General features: G+C 36.6%; 1 protein-coding gene across 3 annotated transcripts in view; it reads right to left on the bottom strand.

Annotated features, from left to right (window-relative positions):
* Window positions 1–18838, bottom strand: part of PKP4 (plakophilin 4) — a gene marked incomplete at its 5' end in the record, with an annotated part of 74498 nt that overhangs the window by 22793 nt on the left and 32867 nt on the right. For 2 of the 3 annotated variants that reach the window (XM_082312558.1, XM_082312557.1), the window contains 4 exons: window positions 7000–7213; window positions 10997–11125; window positions 13629–13849; window positions 15400–15591. In XM_082312558.1, the coding sequence (XP_082168684.1) occupies window positions 7000–7213; window positions 10997–11125; window positions 13629–13849; window positions 15400–15591 (756 nt within the window). The remainder of the gene's footprint in view (window positions 1–6999; window positions 7214–10996; window positions 11126–13628; window positions 13850–15399; window positions 15592–18838) is intronic. The other variant, XM_082312556.1, reaches the window with a different exon arrangement.

Genomic DNA, 18838 nt, shown 5'->3' with positions numbered 1-18838 from the left:
AACTTCTGTGAGGATGACATATGCTTGAATTAACTCACACGATGTACCAAAAAATTATGGAGAATCAAAAAAAGACCTCAAGACTTAGGCAGCAAGGATCAAATTTTGTCCTGGAAATGTGATCCGGACAAAGCGATATGAAGTAGAATGGGAAAAAAAAAATCTAGAACTGGAATATCTAGTGAAAACAGGTACTTTGGAATCTATAAAGACAAAACTTGATGTTATTGCATTTAGTGATAGCAACTGTTTCTAATCAAATCCCACTGCATGTGGATAGGTCATAGAAATACTGAAAAATCAATTGAATTTTCATAATGTTCCATAGGGCTCTTTCAACTGGGGAGAAATTATTTACAATGAACTGTTTTTTCAACACACTAAATAGTAACAGTCTGTTTCTATATGCTGCTTGCTGCACATAATGCTCTGGGCTGGAACGGATGCAAGCAAAGTATGTGTAGCCAGATGGATCTGTGATTATGCCCAAGATTACTATACTGGGCTCAGGAGAGTATTACTGGAACCCATGACCCGACAACAGCTGTGAAATGCCTCACTTGGTGCTCTAACGTATGGAAGGTAGTATGCTAATTTAGATCTGCAAGGGTCAAGATTTCGCCTATAATGAATTGTAGTAACAGAAGGAAAAAGAGCAGCTCTGTGTTCTTATAGCACTTACCTACTGTAATCTGAGCTTGGGAAGGCTGCGTGTCCAAAGCTGCTGTTCTTTGTAAAGCTCAGCAATCTGGTAATTTCTATTCCAGTGTAACTCAAATCAACACTAGCATTCACTTTTCTATTGTGTTGACATAAAGAACTCCGTGTATATGAAGTATATCTTATATTACTGTTGAAACACGTTGGTGTCATATACCACTCAAGAAAAATATATGGACATTTTCTTTTGATACCTTTACCATTCCTTCTACTAGCCCTATTCTAAGAACAGTATCCTTTAGGCAAACAACTGAAAAGAATCATTAATTTAGACAACTTGATGTCTTCTCAACTGCAATTATAAATCCTGAAATAAAAGGTCATGTGATTACCTAGTACAAATCCAGATTTATCAGCTTGTAAGGAAACAAACATGTTTCTACCTAAACTTTCCAAATACAACAATGAAAGCACTAGAACTAGCATAAATATGGAAAAAACACTGCTATGATTTTTTAACACCTCCCGCCCTCCAAAAAAAAGATCTCTATAAAATTGCTGGAAATTACTCAGGAGTAACATATTCAAGCATACAAACTGATGGCTTTCTATAGAATTAAAATAAATTATATTTAAAACTCCAGTCACAGATTAATAAATGCAGTAAGCTTCATCTCCTATACTAAGGTACGGAAGAAGACTAGCCTTGTAATAGCACAAACATAGTGCTCTTTCATTTACTTTACAAATGGCAGCATCAGCTGAAAACTAACAGCGAAGTATGTAATATACAGTAGAAACTAATAGTGAAGTAGATCATAGCTGATCTTACTGAAACGCAGAAGTATGAAACTAATGTCTATGAAATTTCACTGGCCTTTTTCTACCATTATGTGGTAAGGTGTATGGAATGCAGAAAATAGTGCAATAGCAGCATACCACACGTAAATATTTTATTAATTAGTATAAAAGTTAATAGCTTGTTATCTAGAATTTCTCAGATTTGCAACAGTTTTGTGGTCACAGACTGTAAGCACCTCATGAAATACAAGGTTTTATTTTTATTGATTTTTAAAGGTCAATGCCTATCACAGCAATGCTGCTTTAAGTCTTTGGGCCCTGGAGCAAGAAAACCAGTAGATGCTACTTTACAGCAATATACAAAACCAGCAAACCTAACTGCGTCAAATGTTGGCTACTTCACTTACAAATCATCACTTTTCTTCATAATAAGAATTTTACATCCACTCCTGGACTGAACTTGGACGAGACTGGTTAGCTTCTGTAACAGCAAAAATTAAGCAGGCAAGATAAATAATTGTTTTGATCCTCAGCCACTTTACTAGCAGTTGCTGGAGTTACTAGAAGAGCTGTAATTTGTAAGCAGAACTTTGGCTTCATCTTTCTCACTGCTCATCAAAAGTAAGCTGGGACCGAAGGAGTTTGTTGATCCTTAGCAGCGCCTCATGGATGACAGGCTAGCGATGTTCCTTAACCAAGAGAAGTTGTTTCATGGGAAATAACTCCTAACATCTCCTTGTCTCTAACATTTTCTTCTCAGGGAAAAATATTAAGACAATTGTGTATCGACTGTTCTGATATACAAAATTTTCTATCTTTATTCATAATCCTTCTGGCCTTGGACCTATAGCAATATTTTCAGGTGATAAACCTGTCTTTTCCAATAGATAGCAATGAAGCGTGAGGAAAATTAAAAACCACCTTCTCTCTGATTCAGTAGCTTTTAGTGTTGTAAGGGTTTGCTTTTGTCAGTTTGTTTCTGCTGGTTACGGGTTCGGTGTTGAATTGGTTACATTACTGATGTAACTTAAGCAACTGTAATAGGATTGTAAAATTGTAAAATAATTGCTCTGTCCAGAAAATCCCTTATGTGATAACTCTTCAAAGCTTTATTTTGTTACCTAATTCAGAGAATACATGAAATGTATATGGTAAGCCAGCAATTTCATTAGGACTACAAGACATCAATGCATAATGATCTCTGTCTCCTCAGTCAACAGCTTTAGCTGTTTAAAGTCAAGCTTAAGTCATGGGTTAAAAATACCAACCAACCAACCAAACAAAAAACCAATACAAACGAAAAGTCGGCAGATAAAATTTCTGGATGGGAAAGAGAAAAGTATGATTTGCTCATTCCTTGCTGGATGGCTTTGTACTCTGGGGTGTTGTGGGGGCTCAGCTACTCATGGAACCTTGGCATTGCCAGCGGCAAAGAACTTTGTCTCTCCTCTGTATCCAGCCACATTTTTTCATGCTTCATTTTGGTTTTGAATCTTGGCATTTTAATCCAGATTTTTAAGACCCTAGACGAGTTTACTGCAATGAGTTCCACTGCCGCTGCTCACATCAGGTAGCGTTAACCAAAGGGGGAGCAGGTTTATCGAGAGTTCTTCAGCAGCTGCACCAGCTTGGAGGTCGGCTGCTGAACATGGATGATCATACGCTACCTCTGTGATCCATTGTGTAAAACCTGCAAAGTACTTCGGACTGTATGCAGAGTAGAATTGAGGTAAATATTATAGTAACGTGAAAGTTGTGACAGGAAACTATACCCATTTCACAGAGTGCTTAGTTTGCAAAACTGCGTGGGACTTGCAGCTGTTTCTGTACTTTCTCCCAAGTTCCCTTGGGTTGCCTGGAACTGCAGAACCCAGGGTCCCTTTTCCAAAAATACACAAGCAACAATGCACAGTGTCAACTGCTGCAAGAATGCAATCTCTCACAAAGATGACACTGTGTATACAAAAGATCGTGCTGCTGGACAGAGAACAGCATTTCTCAACTGAACTGGCTGAGGTAGTACTAATTTGAAGAAATAAACTATGAAGAATTGCCAGGACCATCAACAGCAACCTCTTTCCCCTTTAAGGACAGAGCTTTACCATACAGCTAAGCTAGTGATTAATTGTTGCTGGAATTTGTGCTCATCCTTCCTTCCAGCTATAAAATCGTACCACTCCCCAAGTTCAGCACTGTCACTTGCTTGACGTTTCAGGGAGGAATCCCAACAGAAAACCATCTATTCAAAAGACTGGATCAGACGTCTCTCTCTGGGGAGGGCACGGTTTGTGGCTCATCTCTGCTGCTAAAGATCTGATGAAAATCAAGAAACTACTCTATTAAGGTAGGCATCTGACTCACTTTCTCTGGAAGACTTACAGTAGTGGAGTACACCAATGTTTCTCACATTTTAACATACTAAAGGGCTGTTTCTGAGGTCTCTTGAAAATAAACTCAATTGTTAGAAAACTGCGTCTGGGTTCAAGAACATGCAATATTTTGATATCTACCTCATAGACAGTTCTCTGCTGTATAAGCCTTCCAAGACAGGAGATCCTGAAATTCACAGATGGATTCCAGACTGTGCTGACTGCAACGTAAAAACATAACCAGACAGCACGAACCAGTGCAGATCCTTCACGTCACTTGCTAGGGAGTGGAGCTCTTGCACACAGTCAGGAAGGCCCCAACAATATTTCTGCTGGCTAGTGCTGAAGCTGTGCTGGAATGTGACAAAGAGTAGCCTCCAGAAAGCGCTGTGCTGAGATCTAATGAAATGTGTTGCAGTTACCAAAAAAAGGGTATTTTCCCTCTAAGGACTTTTTGACTGCAGGGCACGGGACAGCAAGGCTGACATGGGTCAGCAGCAATGGAAACTGCATGCAGCTGGAGCGAGCTCAGTGTAGAATTATCCTCTTCCAATGCATTCCAAAGTCCAACTTTTAAAGACGTTTGCTTTAAAAAAATATTACTTCATTTTCATATAATGATTATGAAAAGTGATTTCATAGCACATTTTATTTTCTGAATAATCTATAGCCATTAAAAAGATTACTTGCTTCCCTCTTAAAACATTCTTGTGGTTTTGCAATTATGCTTTCTGTATTTTTTAATGTAGCTTTCCATTCAGTTTCCACTTCTTTATCTCCCTGCATTTCAATCGTGTCATTTCAGTTACTGTTAATTAAATATAGACCCCAGTATTCCTACTGTTTTCTAACTCCCCTAAAACATGTTTGTGCAATTAAACCCTCCCCCAGTATGCTAGTTTTTCAAACTTATCATAGTTAATCATTAGGGCATGTTCCCAAATAATTTCTGAGTTTAAAAGATTGCTTTTGACTACATAATTCCTCACAAATTTTATATAAATGAATCCATGTGAAAAATAGCTATACAGATTGCAAGAAGTTTGTTATTCTAATTTCACTTATCTGGGATAATAATGTTTTCATCTATCTAACTGCATATTAAAGTAAACCGGATGAACGTCACTTGCAGTGACACCAGATATACCTGTTCTCTTTCAAAGGCAATTGATACTGCTGATAATGAAAGTATAATTCATTTAGTAAGGAAGAAAGACCATCCTCAGGAAAACAAAAAGCATTGTACTTCCTTAAGAAATGTTACACTGGAAAATCCATTTTATATGAAAAACGATGCATAAACTACAGCAGGAATGAAGAGTGGTAATTTTAAACTAGAAGTCAGACACGTAGTGTTTCTAGTGGTGTAGACTGATACTAATTTAACTGTATTTACATTATCTTAATCTGTGAACATAGTGAACTGGGTGTGGTGTGCTAGTTTTAGTTCTGACATAGGTGGCGGTTGTTAATTATTAAACAAATAATCATTGGATCTTTTCCATTTCTTTTCTTTACATTGCTATTTATAGAAAGCATTTAAAAATCCCTAAGCTCCGAAAGTCTGCTCTGGATTCTTCTCAAGCATTCTAACTCTAACAGAAGTCAATGCCACTGACTTAACTAGAAGACAACTGGGTCAAAACTTTCCATTTTGTTGTAGCTGGTTAAAAAAATTAAAAATATGTGTGTTAAAAAGTAAGAGTCACCTTTTTTGAAGGAGTCACCTTTAATTATAATTCAAATTAAATAACATATTTATTTGAAAAATCTGTTTTTTTTTTTCCTTACAGATGATGTGCTATACCTTTTTTGATAGATAACAGTGTAGGGTTTGTTTTTTTTTTTAATAGTGACTAAATACCTTCTATAATTAAGAATTTGACTTTGGCTTTGTCTGTGGAACCATCCCTAACATCTTAAAAGCACATGTAATTTAGATGCATAAAACATGAATTTTGTAGAGCAGACAAGGCAGCTAATGTGTAATTCTAGTTTTAAGTATTCCATTTACATAACTCCTTAAGGAAAAAACTGTATCCTTCTAGAGAGAACATGAAAGCTGCAGGTTATCTTAATGCTTGCTTATGTGGAAAATAATAGGCTGTGTGGTGCTTAGTTGCCAGCTGGGGTTAAACCACGACACCTGCATATGAACTTAAACTTAAATACTTTGGATACATTCTGTACAGAGTCCTTTCCCTGCTTAATAGCTTTTCTAAACAAGGCAATAACTTGGAAAGGCTCCCAGTATGACACCTCTGTTACTTCTAACTTGCGCACTGTTGCGCAGCTTTGCTTAGTAGGTAACTAGTTTAGCTTCGTAGCTTAACAAAATCAAAAGAGGGAGCTACTAAAACTGGAAAGGAACTGTTTAAACAAAGTGAAAACTCTGCTTTTTTTTCTATCTTCTCATATTTTTCAATCCCCTAAAACCTTCATAGCCAAATCACTCCCACACTAAGAAAAAGAGATAGCAGATGTATGCAGTACCCAACAAATCCACCTTGTTTTGATGGAAATGGAGTTCCTTCATGTGTTAGAACTGCAAATCATTTATTATTTCTGCGCTTTCTGTCTGCACCAAGTGCCAAGTAGGTGCATGGGTTATAAGCTAAATCTGCTACCTCGTACTGAAGAGACTAGGAGTGTGTACACAGTCACGTGCCACGACTCTACTAGCAGGCTGGGCACTGAGATGCTTCTATAATTTGCATACGTGCAATTTTCTGTCTGTACTTTAACACACATTTACATAGTTTGGGTCCATCTTAAGAATTCTGCAAGACCTTATTTAAAGCTGTTGTCAGCAGATGATAAAAAATAAAGCCTGTAATAAAACAAATGTTAGGAGTCAATAAAGAAATACCTATCCAAGACCAAGCTGTGTCTGTAGGACAATCATACCAGGGGAAAATTTGTTTTAAGTGGAGCTGTAGTGCAACTCCCTCAAGATTCACTTCTCCCAGTGAATCTATACTTCTATGCTAATACTTTAACTGTCAGTAATCAAAATAAGTGATTTGGTATTCACAAAAAAATACCAATGCACAAATAAAAATCCAGTCGATATATTCCATTCCAGTCACTTACCAGTTATTCCAGTCTTGGCCACTTTAGAAAAATAATCTGTATTATAGTTCTCTGCTTGTTTCTATTCAAAACTTACCTGTTACAAGCTCTTTTATTTCGGCATCGACAGATTTTCTCAACAATCGCAAAAGGGCAGGTATCCCACCAACATTCTTCATTGCTATTTTGTTTTCATCAGTAGACTTCCCGTAAACAAGGTTTCTCAGTGCGCCGCAAGCGTTCTTCTGAACTTCCAGGACTCTGTGATCCAAGAGATCAACCAGGTGCTTGATTCCTCCCAGCCGACATACCTAGAACATGGAATGTCGGGAACATCAGCACCCACTGATTTCACCCATTTCACTCTACAGATTTAAAAGGCTTTTATTTTTATAAAAATAGTACATTCCATTCTACTTCAAGAAGAAACATTGTTGGTAAATCTTAATAACTTGATTGTTACACTGTACTGAAAATTCCTGCGAACCACTCACGTCCTTGTCGAAAAGGACATTTTCAGTCATTTGCTGTGTTCAGAGAAGAATTGTTACTGCTAAAGTTTTGTTTTCAGTAATGCAGTTTTTAAAGTAATTTCCCATACCTCAGAATATCTCTTTAGGGAATACTAGAAATGAGAAGTTGCAAAGATTTAACCGCCAACTTTTACACTTAGCTACACACACACAAAAATCAGTTCAAATTAGCATATATCCAGTCCTATTGGCATATCTGGAGTTCTATTTAAAAGGAAGGTCTACTCTGCAGAGATTTTGTAAAACAAAAAGAAATTTTTATATTGTTTGCTTTAAGCAGGTTAGTTGCATTTATTCTCTTATATATTTTTCAAAAAATTTAACATTGTGTTTTGAGATCTCATTTCCAGGTACTACTTTCTTTCTTCAAAATAACTTAGAGAAATGATAAAAGATTAAAGTATTTTAGAATTCTGTAATATTTACTGAATAAAAAAATATTTTAGAGAGATAACTAACTTACAAGATTAACATTACTTTTACATTAAAAATCACCACCAAAAAGCTCCCAAAATATTTTCTATGAACTGTTTTAAAAAATATGAGCTATTTTGCAATGTAAGATTGACCTATTATAACCTGGTATTACTTCAGCAGGGGACAGTAACTTTAGTGCCATACTATCCGGAGAATAAGCCTAACAAAGTTGGCACAGGATCTCTGTAAAACCCCCCCACCTACAGCAGCTAAACTGCTGCTGCCCTAGAAGGAGATCCTGTGGTGAAAAGAAAGAGGTACCATCATTCCTGAATACTTTGCTTATACGGGATGTGATTCTGGGCCAAACCGTTAGAAGAGGTCTAAAACATGATAGTCCTAAGGATTCTCTAGTTCAGCACTGGAAGCACTTTTAGAGGCCCCTTTTCTATTCTAACCTGTATAACGACGAGTTTGGCAAGCCACAAGGCTATTTGGAATACACTATTGTGTACAAGTTTTCATGGATTTTTGGCTTTAAAAGTTCAGTGTCTTTTACTGGCCATAACACAAGGAGAATAAAATTATTCTCAATAAAAACATAAGTGACCAGGGGATATAAAATTTGGCGTTGATCAATTAGACAAGCCACTGCTATGACAAAAGCTACCAGGAATCTGAATCTAAAGGCATTCAGTGGACTTTAAGCTTAAAGTTATTCACCCTGCAAGATTTCTGTAGCTCAGAAATGAATATTACCTTATAGATTATTTATTTGATACAGACTACATTGAAAGCAGGATGCTATAAAAAAAAATAATTTAGAGAGTTGTTCTTTTTCAAGGCAAGTCATTCTTATTTCTGTTACTAAAAAATAAAGCAACAAATAACTATACATACTTCTCAGTTAAATCTCCCTCTTGTATGTCAATACAGCACATCAAACACTACATCTACAGTACTCATCCATGATACAGATACAAGTTACAACTGACAAAATAGCTTTATTGTTTTTTCAATCTTTTCTCAAAACTTGATGGGTTAGTTTTTGTGTATATAACTCAAAATAAAACTGGACTAGAAATCCATTCTTAAGATTTATATTTTGCTGAGTCATTAACTAGTTTAAAACATAGCAGCTCTTGCTAGTTTGAACAGACGTTTCCATTTCTAAATTTAAAAAAAAAAATCAGTATACTTGTAAAATCATACATTCATGAACTAATAAATCAGTATAGTATGTATTTACAGATAGATATTCATTACATGAAAGTGTAATTTATTCATTCTGTATAGTTTCATAGCTAATTTAAATGGTAAAGGTTCCTCCTCACAATAAGCAGTTTCTTATGCTTACCTTCAGGTTTTAGCAATGCAAGCATTCTAGCTCATTTTGCTAGGCTTTTAATATCCTTAATAGTCTAGCAAATTAATCTGGTCTTTACCACAGCAATAAAATAATAAATTTAAATAATGCATGAAAATACAAAAGCAGTCCTCAAATAAGGCTTTACTGACATTGGCACTAAAATAATTACAATCCTTTCCGATTCCAAATAGCTTCTTGCGCTGGCCTCTGCTTTGAAGGTAACGTGAATTGCAGCTTTCCTATTGCCACAGATACCAGCGTGCTTTCAAAACGTGCGGATCCCTACCCACCATCCCAACCCAAGGCACAGCTGCTTCTTACGAGACTGAAAGCCTCATCAGGAAACACTGCCATAAGGCTCGCTTTCCCAAAAGCCCAGGAATATTCTTTTCTCCTAGAAGGCAAACAATTGCATTCTTTCTGTCATAGTATTCTAAGAATTTCTAACGGCTGATTATTCCCATTCAAAAGAAATAACTGCCAGTACATAAATCTTCTCTGTTTGAAAAGGAGCAATTTTCTGTTCCAAAATTCCACACGCTAACTGGAAGGCAGGCTACATTTACAGTTGTGTCTCTGACTACTGTAACTCATTTTGTCTTCTAAATCAAAAAGATGACCTTTTTCTTTGGATAAGGTTTTATGAGCTTGATTATATGGTATCATATGTCTATAACCCTTTATACCTGAACTGATTTAAAAATATATCAAATATTTCTAATGCTAAGTAGGATAAACAATTGAGACACCACTTCATGTATGACATACAAATTAGCTTCACATTCAAATTCTGCTTAAACTTTGGCGTATTTCTTTTAGTTTTGTGTATTTTTTGAAAAAAGTAAAGCAGATATTCCATAATTTCTAAAACAAATTCTGTAATAATGAAAATGAAAAGAGTGAAGAAAAACAAGATCTCCTATAGATGAACATGTGCAGACAAATAATATCCCAAGAATTCCTAAATAAGCTGTCATATCCCTTATAAAACAGCAAGACTATCTTATGAATCTGTCTACATCTGATTATCACTACGATCTTTAACAGAACATCAAAACCACCACCATCTTTTCATCTGCCTTCCAGCAACAGTGAATTATGTTGGGCTATCTTATAAAAATTGCACCAACATTTTATTAACATAAATAATATTTATACTGAAAGTAACAGATAACACACACATATGATACGAACAAAAAAGCAAATGCCTTCAGATCAGTAACTCATAGCTGCTCTGCAAAAAGAGCAGCTCTTCAAATGCAAACAGTTTCTAGAAATCTGAATAATAATCTGAATTTTCACTCAGATGTATCCTTCCTTCACAGCATTCTGACATAAATACTATCCTCTATATATTTCTAGGGTTGGATTTCTTTCCTTTGCTTGACAGCTCACTCATTTCCTATGATGCCTTAAAATATCTTGATCAAAACCAGTGGAAAGCCTTACAGAATTCTTGTTTTCCTTAGTCTCCAGTCATCAACAGGCTACACAAAACCAGGCTCTGGTAAACATACTTTACATTTCTGCTAGATTACACAACTTCAATGTAAAATATTTTCATATGATTTCCATGCAGCCTCTTATGACAGGAAAGATCTTTGTGTGTGTAATTACACACACCTAGGTACTTCAGTATTATCATACATTTGGTACAAACAGAAACACAAAAGGCCCCAAAATACCATGTTATGATGAATAAAACCAAAAAGAGGTGAGAGATCTAGTTTTTCTTTATAGTTTCCCCAGGAACAGAAACACACTCAGTACAGTACCTCCGTTTTGACTTTGTTATCCCCAAAGCACAGGTGCTGCAGGTAGGCGGCTGCATTCGCCTGAACCGACGGGAACTGGTGCTGAAGCATGTGAATGACTTCAGGCAGTTCTGGATCTCGCCAAGCAAACTCCCTTCGTTAGATGAACACATTCAAGAGAAAGCATTAGTTATAAATGTATGTTTATTTACTAAGTAAAATTATTAGAGCATCTTAAGTGTTTTTCAACAATTCTGATTTTGTTCTGGAATATCAGGGCTAGGAGGAAAAACAGGTATATTAGAATAACTATGAGTCACATCACCTTTTAGTCTTCCAACTGCAAAAGGATGCTTTATATCCTATGTTCTTCAGTTAGCTTGGTGTTGATCACACAAATATATATATATACACACACTAAGATTATACCAACTCAAACACTGCAACCTACATAAATCCCCCCAAACTTAAATATATAATGCAACAGATATCCACTTAGCAATGCTGCTCAGGGGCAGCTCTTCCACACAACATTTTTTTCTCAGTGCTCAACGTTCTTCCTACTCTGAAGTCAATTATACTTCAACAAAAGCTGCGCAGCCTGAAATTTCATCATCGTGATCGGGTGCAGGAAGTTTGCATAATTTGAGTTATTCCGGGATTGTAAACTTAAAATCATTAAAATAAAATTTCCTTTGTTAAACAAAATGATTTAGAGCAGACAAATCCTGGAAAAGGATTAAACGTTAAAAACATATCCCTGCGCAATTCACAGATTTAGAAATATTAATATTTGCTGGGCTATCTTCCTTCTGTAAAGGAAGGTTGAGAAGGAAAAAAAAAAAAAGTAGTATCCAAGTTTTCCCATGCTCAAAAATCCAAGTAAATTAAAAAAGACGTTCCAAGAAGAGTATTTTGGGAGCTATTCAAAGCTAATGCTAGCCTGGCCAGTCGGGTTTCCCCAGGGTTCCTACAGTCACCAAAAAGGGAAAGTTGAGTTCTGTGCCTACTTTGAACTGCCCAACAACTTAGAGGTTTATTTCTCCATACTAATGATAGGAAGACCGTAGGGAAAACTGCCTTTCTAATAAAACCAGTAGCTTTCTGAATGCTCCCTCACTCTTATTCTAGAGTGATGCTTTCAAGTAGTCCAGTTTGAGGCTATTGTAACACACTAGCCTAACCTCTGCAATAGCACGATATGCAAACCAGAAACCGAAACAGATTAAAATGTAAGGTAAAACTATTCCACTGTGAAACTACAAGATAAGAAGGTGCATCAGCAATGAAAACTGAGTCAGAATTTCTTTAAAGTTCCCTGTTATGAATGGGAAGCATCCCTATTATAAGTAACTTCTCTTGTAAGCCATGCCAGAACAGGCCAGCAGTAGCATGCAGCTAGCAACCATTACTGCTTAGAGGCAAGATTATCCTATCAACATCATTTCGATGAATGTACCATTCAGTTAAGTGAAATTAATCCAGTCTCTCAATATCTATTAAAAAAAATAAATATATTAATTTCCACTAATAAACAGAACAACAAAATCTATTAAAACCAGCGCTTTTGTTTTCAAGACTGAAGAACAGGGCCAAACTAGAAAAATAAGTGAATCATGCTATGAGCCTTCTGTAACACAGGAAGCCCAAAAGATTTCAGTGTAAGACTCTAGTCTGACCATAGCTGTTAGCTATCTTTTTTCTAAGTTTGTTTTGTTAGTTAGTTTGTGCCCCAACGTTTCCATGCAAAACTAACAAAGTTTGTCTGGTGCCCTAACGTTTCCATGCGAAAGACGCCGGAGCCATCACTGGACTCCATACCTCCAGTATGAGGTGCTCTGCTTTCAGTTCCTTCTACACCAGCAGAATGCGTAATGGGCTTTCATGGCCAAGGAGTGTCTTGGAGCTGCCTCAGTGAACTCGGACGGACTGGAATTTCTAGCCATCACATACTCATACTGAAGATAAATATTACCGTAAATCCCTCCAAGCTTTGCATGGACTGGGTTTTGATACTCCCATTTTAAAATACGTTTCAATGAATAGTGCCTCTAATAAGTTGTCACGATATTATTGCACTTGTCACATGCCCGCACTGCGTACATACATTTACAACATCAAACTAGTAACTATTTTAAAAATATGAATGTGCATTCGCTTTCAAAATGGTACATTTATATAACATTTTTAAACTTATTCTGAAATTTAAGCAGGCTGCTCATGAAAAATTCATTCAAATAAATTAGGCATGTACTTTCTAATTTTCAAACCCTGATTCCTATTCCCATAAAGAGAAAACTTACTACAACAATATTACAGGTTGCTCTGTAGTGTTACTCAAAAATATTTGGAATAATCGAGTCATTTCTCATCAAATTTGTAAGTGTTTTCTGTAATAACTTCTATGTGAAAATAAACACAAGAAAAATGTAATAATACCTAAATGCATAAAAGCTGCTCTTTCTTATGGTAACAAGTAGACTGCGCTTATTACTTTGGCTATAAAGGTATAGATCTTAATATCTGAAATAGTCATGATTGCTTAAACAATGTGAAACTGGAATATGCACAACAAAGTGCCATATGTATTCAAGGAATGTATTAAAAATCTTATTACGGCAAATATGTACGATTCTTGAAAGCACAAATGGACTTGCCTGGGGTCTTTCTGAATGCTGTCTATGGATGGAGATCGCGTGGTCCCATCATCGGCGGGCGTTGCATGCTGCAGCCTGTTATAACTGGACTCTGACAGTCGATACTGCATTGACCTGTAGGGTTCCGCATAGGTAGCTGTTGTGTTCAGAGCATAATTATTTCTTTGGTATGTGAGTGTGCTACGCTGACTGGATGATCTTTGCAGATTTCCGACTCCTAGTATAAAATCAGTATTAAAACAAACTAGGTAACAAATGTCTATTGAAGAGAAGAGGCAATACGTGGTTAAAAATGTAAGCAAAAAAAAAAAAAAATCAGTCCTAAAAACATGTAGCGTGCTCAATGTTGAAAGCTATCGCCAGATTTAAGGGAGCAATTACTCAATGTCTCAGGGAAGACAGAGAGGTTAGTTACAGAACTAAAGGTTTGGTGGAATCAGGCTTATGCCTCAGCTTGCCTCAACAAGTATTTAAAGTAAGAAATGCATCTTGTGCCATCAAGCAGAAATCAGGATGTGAAATGTTTTCAAGGTTTGTAATAAAATTCAATTGCTAACAGTAATGTCAATTTTCCAACTGTACTAAAACAAAAAAGGAAAAATAAGTAACCAAAAATTTACATAGTTTATATGATATTTTCCTTTTCCCAACTACGCGTACATTTTCCCCGACAAAAAGCTAACAAGATGATTTCAAAGATTAAGCTGGTCGTTTCAAAACCAGGAACATGTATCTTCCTGCTTAACAGAGGTGTTGTGGTAGCTTTTGTTCTTCCAGGGTAAGTGATATGAGGTAGACAAGTAAACAGAGAATTCCAATTTCTGGTCATATTTCCTCATTGGCACCTCCTGACAAACTTGTTTCCTCTAGGTGGTAGAAGACAGGAGAACTGCAAAACCTGTTGCCTCCTTCAATATTCCATACTCTTAGTATTTCAGTCACATTAAAAAACATTAAAAAGCAATTTTCAAATGTGTGAAAACATGACATACGAATCGGACACTTTTCCATAAATACTTCTAGAGAGTTACTTAGTTAAATCACTCTAATATTTTTAGATTTTTTGGAAATCACTCCACTATACAAATTATTAATCAAACTTAAAGAACAAACTGCACTGCAACATGTATTACATTTCTCTTTACAGAAAATCAGTTCTAATACTAATCTAATGCCTATGCACTTCATAATATATGAGTAGTAATTCTATGAAATACTACAGAAATATTTCAGTTTCAATATACAATCTTCAGATACAGTATTTTAACATTATCCTTTGCTGAGAAGTTAGGTAAAAACAGTATTTTTACTGTGAAAGATGCAGTAGGTAATCTAAGTGTGCAAGCTATCATTTTACTGTACTGATGAATAAAAAAAATATGAACAAACTCAGTTCGTAAGAGAATGATGCACAGAGAATGCAAGAGGAAGCAACAAATTTTTTGTCATGAAATACGCTTTGCTTGGATATACCTGAGCATGTGATATCAAACAAAATATTCTGACCCTAAGCTGACACTGATATATAGCCTCAAGTATTTCTTGCAAACATCACAAAAGCTTTTTAATTCCTGCTGGTTATTTTAAGTCCTTCAAACCCAGTTTCTACCTCCATTAATTTATAATGTCTAGTTTTTCCTTTTAAACTGGCATACATCTCATATATGTTCTCCTCTATGCCATAGGTTCCAAGAAAACTCCAGTAAGTAAATTAAGCATGACTTTGGGACACAATCAACGGAAGAGCTTTGGAAGCCCTTTACCCACCTGACCCCGTTCGATACAAGGCTGACTGGGATCCCTGGTGGAGCTCGATTGTTCCATGATTTGGACTACGGTACACGGGGCTGTAGTAAGTTCTGCCTTCATAGATAGGGGTGATGTGCAAGTCAGGAGATACAGCTGATCGCAGTTCTTGTCCTAACTGACTGTGTTGACTAGCATATGAACTCCTCAGGCCTAAAACCAAGAAGAAGGAAATATGTACACGGCCCTTATCAATTAAAAATGATAAAGCTGTCATGCTTGAATCTTTCTTCTTTTAGCCAAGAAAAGGTGCTAGTTGTATCTACAGTTATAAAGGTTTATTCATTAAACTTCTTTCCATTATTAAATGATCCATAATGAAAGATTAATTGACAAAGCAGCATTTCTTTGATGAAAAATTTTGTGCATACACTGACAACAAGTTTTCCAACTCAATTTTTTTGGTAGCATTTACAGTTGAAAGTCTAAAACATACAGAGCAAAAGCTAAGTCAGCATGTGCAGTTCACAGAATCAGCAATGACAAGGTAAGTTGTGAACCTGACAGAAATCCAGTTGTGAAACAGGGCACAGCCTACAGGGGATCATAATCCTGAAAACGAAACAACACGTGGCAGTAAGAGCAAAAGTCTTCTTGGTAGTGGCAGCAGAGATTTAGGTATGTGGAGAAAAGTCTTTATAGAGGTTTAAGTAGCCCATGATGTGTGTATATACATTGCTATGCTGCAGCTGCACGAGAATCTCTTTTTTTTCACCTTGCCTTTCAGCTGTCCCTCTTGAGGTCCTTTTAACTTATCTCTGTCTCATTTAACTTAAAATTCCTCAGCAGTGGACCTCCTGCGACCACTTTTGCAGTGCTAGATCCAGGTACGTGATTGGCAGAGGGCAGAACAGCTTTTCAATAACAGCATTTTGAATAGCACTGAACAAGTTCAGACTTGCTTCTCCTTGTGAAGGTTCCCCCTCTATCTGCTCCACGAAAACTTCATTCACGTTGCCTAGAATTTCTTTCCATGCATTTCAGTGTGTTACTGTACCTCTGTAACCAGCACTGATGTATCTTTCCCTTACTATTTCGCTAACTGAATTAGCAACCAATCTCCTGTTAAGTTCACTGCTGCCATCCTGATTAGGAGGTTAGTGGTACAGCCTTAATCCTGTATTTCTTCTTTTTCAGTCCTGGAACATTTTTGACATATAGCTAATGCATGCTTTGTATATACTTTTTTTCCTGGTATTGGTGTTGTACTAACTAGCTACCCTCCACCAACTTTCTCATCTATTTTTAATGCTTTCATTTAAAGTGTCCTAGTTCCCCTATTTTATATTTCCAGAGTCTACAGAGAGGCACTAATGTACTAGACTGGGTAGTGGAAAAGTAGTTAGAATTTAGTTAATTCTGAGAGTTCTTCACCATCTCCTACTTGAGTTTTGTCAGCTTCTGTGCTGCTCTCAGAACTGAGGGTACAGAGCTTTTGCAACTAACAGGACGCATCACCCAAAGGAAAAGCTCTTCTGCACTCCTCAGTTTCTCCCCTACTCCTACTCTTAAAAAAATTCTCCTGGCAGCATTTCAGAATTGCTGTATTTCAGTACTCCTCTCTAATCTCCCACACTTTTCTATCATCTGTTTCACTGCCTTACACGCTCTTAACTGACAGTCTCCTTGGCCGAACCTTTAGCTAGCTAAGTGCTAAACAAGCCTCAGATGCTCATATTTAATAAAATATAAGCCAAACCCATATTTATTTTCAAACTTAGTTTACTTATATAAGTGCTACGTAACACTTTTGCCACCTACACCAACTTGGGTTTTGAATATTACACTACCAGGAAAATTCTCTTTAATTTTGAAAAGCTTTTGTTTTTAATGTCCGTATCCCAGTCTCTTGAGTTTCTACTCCCTTTGAAACAATTACACAACACCTCTCCTTTTGCCTCTGAGATTTACCTTGCCGTGGGGCTCCTCTTCCACTCTCTGACTTTTCTTTACTGCATCTTGCAATGGTCTAATCTCCCCTTCGCTTCACCCATTTTGAACTCATTCCAGTTCCTGCTGCTCTTGGCATTCTTCGTTTATTCTGTGATTTCACCAGTTTTGTTCTTTTAATTAAATTCTTCCGAGTAAAGATTACCCAAAATACTTCCCATTGTACTACAGTAAGTAAGTGTGACAATCACATACATCCCACTTGGTCTCAGACCAGCATTCCTCATGCTTCCCTTCCTAGACTGCTAACCTAATTTTTTCAATCTTACAACATAATTTATTGTCATCTTTCTTGCCTAAAATTATATGCAGAGTTTATCTGCAACATTTACTCACTACATCAAATCATAAATTAATGCAGTTAGAAAAAAAGTTAGCAAATAACTATGTAACATATGGGTGGTATAGCCAAGGCAAACACATTTTTAAATGTTTAGTCATTCACAAACTCAAGTAGGGCATAAAAACAGCATAATTTTTGGTTTTAAAGGATATTTTAAAAACTATTTTATAAAATTAATACCGTTTGGTCTACTTTGGTGTTACCATTGTGGGCACTAAAGCTTTAGCAGCTATCAAAGCAATAGAATATGCTAAGTGAACTATGCAAAGGCAACGAAATGATGGAGATTACGGAACAATTTCAAAATACCATTAAGTAGTGATGTGTAACCAGATGTATCCTGCATTTGAGTACTTTTCCCCCCAAAATCACAGACCTGCTCTATCACAGTGTCTGCAAGGAAACCTTTGGGGGTCTCGCAGGTTGTCACTAAGAAAACAGAGGTGGTGAAAACAGAGCAAAGCAGGCAACTGGACCCATGTCTAATGCAGAGCAGGCAATCGGACCTATACCTCCCAGGTGATGATGCTATCTCCTGGGAAGACACCTTATTCACATCACAGCTTTCGCAGAGCATGCACCACACAGACACCCTGCTTAGAGCCTGTAAGCACAGAAGGAATAGAGGACCTGATCGTATATCCATCCTCTCCTTCAGCTTACGTAGCAGGGAAGAGTTCTGGATGATACTAAAGGCTGCTACAGTAGTAACCTTCCCCGCATCCAAACTTCCTCTCAGAAAACTGACCATATACAAATTTGAGTTTAAGATTTCCGGTGTTATATTGAACTGTTCCATCTAAAGAGACATGAGAACTAATTTATACTACAAAATGTAAGAGCTTTTTTATAATACTGCGGGATTCTTACTCATAGTTTGTAACACAGAGCCCAGGAAAGTCAGACCGTTTCAAGTTTCCTGAAAAGATTACAGAGGAGATGGCTATAAAGCAAGATGCTCTCTAAGCTTGACTAACCCAGTTGCTGATTACTTCCTTAACACCAAAAGCATTAAAGCATCTGTTTCTGAATTACTGATTCACTATCCCAATAACTGTATCACGTATCAGTTCACCTGGTTAGACAAGGTGATATTCTCAAGCAGTG

The sequence above is a fragment of the Platalea leucorodia genome, assembly GCF_965183815.1.
Source record: "Platalea leucorodia genome assembly, chromosome: 5".
In the NCBI taxonomy this organism is placed as follows: domain Eukaryota; kingdom Metazoa; phylum Chordata; class Aves; order Pelecaniformes; family Threskiornithidae; genus Platalea; species Platalea leucorodia.
The sequence above is the reverse complement of the archived record's forward strand: the minus strand, read 5'-3'. Positions and strand labels throughout refer to the sequence as shown.